Source organism: Amphibalanus amphitrite, unplaced genomic scaffold (genome assembly GCF_019059575.1).
Source record: "Amphibalanus amphitrite isolate SeventyFive unplaced genomic scaffold, NRLGWU_Aamphi_draft 000033F_arrow, whole genome shotgun sequence".
NCBI lineage: Eukaryota > Metazoa > Arthropoda > Thecostraca > Balanomorpha > Balanidae > Amphibalanus > Amphibalanus amphitrite.
This window is the reverse complement of record NW_024881529.1, coordinates 1,496,196-1,503,273: the sequence shown is the minus strand read 5'-3', so window position 1 is coordinate 1,503,273 and position 7,078 is coordinate 1,496,196. Positions and strand designations below refer to the sequence as shown.

The 7,078-nt window shown below is 47.5% G+C and overlaps 1 protein-coding gene across 3 annotated transcripts in view; it reads right to left on the bottom strand.

The window, feature by feature from the left end:
• Positions 1-4,713: 4,713 nt before the first annotated feature.
• The window catches only part of LOC122369314 (long-chain-fatty-acid--CoA ligase 4-like), a 34,661-nt gene continuing 32,296 nt past the window's right edge, over positions 4,714-7,078 (bottom strand). For all 3 annotated transcript variants that reach the window (XM_043343966.1, XM_043343974.1, XM_043343983.1), the window contains exon 15: positions 4,714-6,791. In XM_043343966.1, coding sequence (XP_043199901.1) covers positions 6,640-6,791 — 152 coding nt within the window. In that variant the 3' untranslated portion in view covers positions 4,714-6,639. The remainder of the gene's footprint in view (positions 6,792-7,078) is intronic.

Genomic DNA, 7,078 nt, shown 5'->3' with positions numbered 1-7,078 from the left:
CGCCGCTTTCCGTACATACGCAAAAAAAGCTGGTGGCGTGGTAACCACCCCCCCCCCCCCCCTCCTGAGCGATCGCTAAGGATTTTTTTATATCGTCACCGTACATACGGCGCCCTCCTAACCTTTGCTCCCCCCTTCCTTCGCGATATTCTAAACACGCCGCTGACTACAATTTTGAATTTTGTTTTCGTTGAATTGGCTGGCGGAAAAATTATGCTTGTAGAGCAGATTATGCTAGTTGGTTTACTTCGGTGATACACGTTTACCCCTCCGTTCGTTCACTCACCAGATCTAGGAGGCCCCTATACACAAAAGGCCCCTTTTCGCCAGGAGGCCCCCACGATATCTTGCCCACCCTTTCAGAAATGCAATCCGCCGGCACTGAGCGACAACAGCGCATGCAGGGATGCTGCGCCGCTTAGCCTGAATGTTTGCATAGTTCCTCGATAGATGGCGCTAGCTGTAACGCCTGAAGTTATGTTGTACCGCATAGCTCCAAGCTCACGCTTCCCCAGGCAGCAAGAGGAAACGGAGACTGATACGCAGCATTGCTTGTCGCCAGCGGCTGAAAACGCAGCCGTTACACATAAATGCTTCATCGACATTCGTATTTCTATGTCCAGGGCCTCGTTTCATAAAGCGAGTCCGTAACTTACGCCGGTTTTTGGTCTGGTATTGCAAGGTTTGAATCGTTGAATTTATTTATCTTGCAAGCAAGAACAGAAGGGAGAAGGGGAAATGAATTTATCGCTTCACATGCGCTTGCAATACATGCCCAAAAACCGGCGTAAGTTACGGACTCGCTTTATGAAGCGAGGCCCAGATGACTAATAGTCTCCGTAATAGTATCAAATCCGCTTATGTAGATTCATCGGTCACCTGGGGAACATTCATTCTGGCCAGGGTTCATAATGTCCAGGGTACGATATGCCCAGTGTCGAAATGGCCAGTGCCTTGAATAGGCCAGAGTTCATAATGTCCAGGGATTGCATGGTCCAAATGCGGCCAACTGGCTGCAGATAGGGTATATTCAAAGAGGCCAGGGTTCATAATGTCCAGGGCACGATGTGTCCAGTGTTCGAAATGGCCAGGGTTCATAATGTCCAGGGAACGATGTGTCCAGTGTTCGAAATGGCCAGGGTTCATAATGTCCAGGGAACGATGTGTCCAGTGTTCAAAATGGCCAGTGCCTTGAATGGGCCAGAGTTCATAATGTCCAGGGCTTACATAGTCATTGAAAGTGACGTCATTATGTAAAAACACGGAACCAGCTCAATGCGAAGCAGTGCAGTGCCGAAGGCAATGCCTTAGGAGAGATTACAGGCAATAGTAAATCAAATATTTTTAGGTTAAGTGGTTATGTATCTGGCTTCAGGCCGAAGGCCTGAAGCCTGATGCATAACCACTTAACCTAAAAATATTTGATTTACTATTGCTTGCAATCTATTCATGCGAGAAACTATTTCCTTATCCCCGGTAGGCAAACATCATTACCTTAGGTTAGGTTAGGTTAGGTTAGGTTAGGTTAGGTTAGGTTAGGTTAGGTTAGGTTAGGTTTGGTTTGGTTTGGTTGACTGTGTAATCCCTGGACACTATGAACTCTGGCCAATTCAAGGCACTGGCCATTTTGAACACTGGACACATCGTGCCCTGGACATTATGAACCCTGGCCATTTCGAACACTGGACACATCGTGCCCTGGACATTATGAACCCTGGCCATTTCGAGCACTGGACACATCGTTCCCTGGACATTATGAACCCTGGCCTCTTTGAATTTACCCTATCTGCAGCCAGTTGGCCACATTTGGACCATGCAAACCCTGGACAATATGAACACTGGCCAATTCAAGGCACTGGCCATTTCGAGCACTGGACACATCGTACCCTGGACATTATGAACCCTGGCCTAAATAATACGCACCCGGTCACCTACGGATTTCCACGGCCACGGAAGTGAAACATGTGATCCTCAGCCCGAAATTCAACAGGAGTGGACTGCAGATGCGCTTCGCTAGTCGCCCCCCAATCCCCGTACTCGTTCTATCTTAGCCCATTTACGCCCTTCGTTGCGTTTTCGCAACGCAAGCAAGCGTCGACGTGATCGAAGCTTGAGAAGTGTGTAAAAGAGACTTACCGATGAGACAAGTTTCAGCGTGTGTAGCATGGTTGTGCGCATGATACTACGCAGTTACAAGTCTGTGCGGCCGGTAAGTTACTGCCTAGAGCTCCCAGAGGGAAGTCGAAGGTTTTGTGAGTGATGACGTCACGAAAACCAAGATAAGTAGGCTAAGTGCTTAATAATATCGTAATGAAAATTGTGTAAACATATTCTGCAGAGTCCCTACAATAGCGTAGATATGCATTTTGTTAAGAAATATTGCTACAAAAAGGGTTTGTGACTATTTTCAAATATGACTACGGTCGCGTTGCGGGAACGCAACGAAGGGCACATCGGAAAGACAGCGGTGTTGCGAAAACGCAACGATGGGCACATTGGCAGGGTAGCGAAAGTATGAATATCAACAGTAGACTTCACTCGTGATACGCTGTGGGTTCTCTCTTTCTCTCCCCCATCTTCCTCCCTCTCCTCCTCGTTCCCCAACTCTCTCCCCCCTCTCTCTCTCTCTTTCTCTCTCTCTCTTTCTTTCTTTCTCTCTCTCTCTCTCTCTCTCTCTCTCTCTCTCTCTCTCTCTCTCTCTCTCTCTCTCTCTCTCTCTCTCTCTCTCTCTCTCTCTCTCTCTTTCTTTCTCTCTCTCTCATTTTGTAGCCATGAGGCTGTAGCGGCGGAACATCTTCAATTAAGGGGGGGGGAGCACTGCTGACTTTTGGTCTTATTCTTTCCATTTCCATTTCCATGCAACGCCTATCGGGATAATGTTAAAATGGCAAAATCAAGGGGGGCACGGTGCCCCGGTGCCCCCTCCCCCCGCTCCGCCGCCTATGCCATGAGGGACGTATATAGGTATGTTTAGTGCAAGGTGCGTTCGCACGTAAAATGTTGCGACACATTTCATATTTGCTGGCTCAAACAGCCACAAACACTCCTTTCTTTTTCTCTCGCAGATTTTCGGCCTCGGGCTGTTCGTTCACTAAGCAATGTGTTCCCATGCATCTGAAAATCGCATGGTAGGAAAAGGACCCATGCACAAACGGTCGACGATGCTAACGGAGCTGAGAGATAATTAGATCCTTTGGAAATTGGATCTACTATGTACATTGTGCATACATAATGAATAACGGGGATGTATTCTGGTATCAGGCGACAGATAGGCATCGCCATTCTCTGGATAGATCTGCTGACTACCAGCATTTACGTTAGAAAAGATAACTGAGGGTCGGCAAATAGTGGGATAGGCCCCCTCTGAGGGTAGCTGAGCCCTTCGGCAGGGGTAATGAGGGCAGACCCATGGGAAAATAATAATTTTTAGGATTCATAACTCGTATAGATTCATAAGCTGCTTGATGTGGAGTATACGCCTGTTTTCTTACTTTGATAGGCTTTTTATCTAATCAGACCATTTTTAGAGCTAGCAGGATTAGGGGAGACATTTGTCTGACCGGACACGGTCAATCGTAGACTGGAGACTGAGCCCAGCCAGTGGGCAGCCGCCACCCATGACCCACCCCCTTCCCCCCTCCCAAGCACTCACTGCACCCGGCTACAGGCGCGCTCCTATGTGAGCTGCCCGATTGCGATATACGTTGCCGGTCCAGCCCGGAACAGGGGGATGAGGCGTGGAGGAGGATTCAACTATCCTGAAGATGGAAAGGACGGATTGACGTCGAATCACCATTCTGTCCTGGCATTGTCTCGAGAAAGAGGTTACACGTGAAGGTCGCTGAGAGTGGGGCCATAAAAATTTTGGATTAGGTGTAAACATGATAAACTGGGAGTCGATTTGTTGTGATGCGCTACGCCTTACGCGGGTAATTTGTTAGAGCCGGATCGGTCCTTTTTTCTTTTTGCTGAGAGTGGGTACGACTAACCTGCAATGGAATTTAACTTTACTCCTAAGAGGGTGGTTAAAAATGATTGCGGATATACGCGCATACGAGAGGCACTGGTTTACTCCCAATCCTCCGTTTAATTGTATTCAGTGTGCACTGTGCAGGGTCTGATAGGTGGAGGTAATGGATCTGTCTAGCTTCCAAAAAGAAAGCGTCACCCTGGATACGTGTCGACCACAACTTTAAATGAACAGCAATGGACAACGTAAATGGTTGATAATGACCGTGTTGCCATCTCCCCGTTCGCGAATCATAAAGTTATGCTTCCTCACTGAGGCTCTTAGGCGGGTTATAGAGCATGACGGATGTGGGTTCCGCATTTTCAAGCAATAGTTGTCAACAGTTGATTGATGTTTTGTCAAAACATATCAGCATATACGGCAGTTCAGTGTACTTTATGTCCGTCTGATGTGCCCGTCGTTGCGTTTTCGCAACGCTGATGGCGCCCGGTGTGCCCTTCGTTGCGATTTCGCAACGCATGTTTTTTACGTTTTTCTCGAGAAACTTTTGCTGCAGGCAAAAATTATTTTCGATTCCATACAAGGCCCTGGTAGGAGCATAACATATTTTGATTTCGTCGATTTTCATGATGGTCAATATTCCTGGGCATAAATGGGTTAGTGCAACATTTCTGAGGATTGCTACCTCCATCTGCCATTGCCAAATTCGTTCAGCCAGGCGACTACATGATAGCAGATACTGGTTTTCGGTATGATGTGTGTATTCAGTGTCATCGCTGACTAGCACGTCAACAAAGTATGTAGATTAATACAGCCTGCGACATATTTCTGGTGGGTATCGGCACCTATCCGAGTACAAAATCAACACGCTGTCAAATCACATATCACCAACACTTTGGGAACTACGATATGAAACAAGTCAGCTATGAATGCGCATCCCAACGAGACCATGGCTGCATGTAAATTAAAAAAAATCTCAAACAACGATTGGGTGTTTACTTTCATAAAAGATACGCAAACCATGATGTTTTGGTGTCAAGCGTAGGACGAGCTTTCAATATCTTCAGCAATCATATCCAAAAAACACATGACTAACGATACAAAAGATACAAACGAATCGCTGGTAAAAATCGGTATAAATCATCGGGAACTGTAACTAGTTCTTTGGTAGCCTATAACTATTATAGGCTACCAAATCAGTCAGCGCGTAAAGCTTATTATGCTTACGCACAGATCGACAACGGAAACACACAGCCGCATGACTGGCGATCTACAAACAGAGGCCTCTTGCACCAAAATCCTCTTGCACCAATGCTTGGATTATTTTGCATCGTATACCCAGTCCAAGTCTCAAATGTAACAATTTGCGTGCAAAATTTAGCAAGCACATGTAGGATTATGTATTGGGCTATAGCAAACAAATTTACCACCGTTAGATTAGCTTATTCTGAAACCGGTTTTTTTGATTTTACCTAGCTAGGTAGTTTGGTGCAAGAGGCCTCAGCTGTAATACGACGTCCCTATGGGATACCGAGGTCGCAACGTGGTGGTCCTAAATTACACGAACAATCAATCATGGAACCCTGTTCACTCGGCATTGTGAGCAACGGTACCGGCTTCACAGCGAATGAGTCTGAGGTTAACAGCAGCACAAACCAACCCAAACCGAATGAGCGCGTTGTATATAATCAGCTGGTACTTACATACTGGGACAATAACGCCAATGCCTAAGACCTGTTGGGAGCATCAGTGAAACTGATGCCGATACTGACCTACAAGAATACCTTGTCACTGGGCATACAATAATTATCCGTTGTAAATACTTTAGAAGATCTGTGTAAATATTTCTGAATACGGCATTCGATGCAAAGGCATGTGTGAATCATAAGGCATCTCAAGCGCAACAACTAGCTCCTATCCATTTTCTGTCCTAGCCCTTTCAATGACATGAGTGACCCTATACAATGCAGAGACTATAAACCCTGATAAATCGGTGGTCATCGGACAGGCAGGTACCTAACGTCGGCGTCATTTACCGGGGTTACATGAGCAAGTAAATGCGTATCAGGAACGGATTTTCCTATTCGCTCACCATTGTAGTCCGTTTGTAATGCGTATTAACTCTGCTCATGTAACCCCGAGCATTGTTAGCTGGTACAAACACGCGCAGACAATCACACAAACACACAGCGCACATACAAAGCACGTTTGGCATGTCGGTAATCCACTACAGGGTCAACATTAGACTACTTCCGGGCGCCGCGCGGATACTCAATCCCCTTCCCCTTCAGAGACGTAGAATAGTCTCCACATCCTAACGGGACATTGAGGGTACCAACCAGGCAGGACTTCTTAGAGCTCTGTTTACAGCGCCGGTTGGACAACAAAATAGGGAACCGATCAGTCAATGCCGGCTTCGGGACCGCAGCTTTCAATGGTACAGCATCGGATCAGCACTCACAACCTGTCAGCCCCTCCCCAGCACGGAATCTCTACAAATCTGACTGAATGATACCAAAACGTTCCAACATACGGCGAGTGTGTTTGTATGTGTGTTAACATTGGACCCTTGACAACACCAGTGGGCGGCAGTCCCTGCCTAAGGTGTCCCCCACAGAACTGGTCCCAGTTTGCCCCTGTATTTCCCACCCGTGATATCCCGCCCCGTCTCATTTATACAACCGGCGCAGGTCCTCCCGGTAGAAGTCGGCCAGCTCCTTCCGTTTCAGTTTGAAGGCGGCCGTGACGAGGTTGTTGTCGGGCGACCACGTGATACTGGTGAGGCCCACACGGAACGGGATCTCGAACTTGTCCAGTCGACCTGTCGGCCGGGTAGTGGGGATGGTTAGAGTTAGCAGACAGCCAACAGCAGAAATGACAATAAGACAGGACTACCGGAACACGACCTGAGCCAACATGACCGAACGGCGAGCGTCATCTGTTAACAAGTCCCTCGCCTACTGCGCTATCAATCCACACGGGCGCCTGGCGTCTCTCCTCTGTTTCCCACTCCAGAACTGTCAGTGCCAATCCTCTCCTCTACCTCCCCGCTTCCTTCTCAGCCTCTCTCCCACTATCCGTTTCCCAACATTCCTCCCACAGTAACTA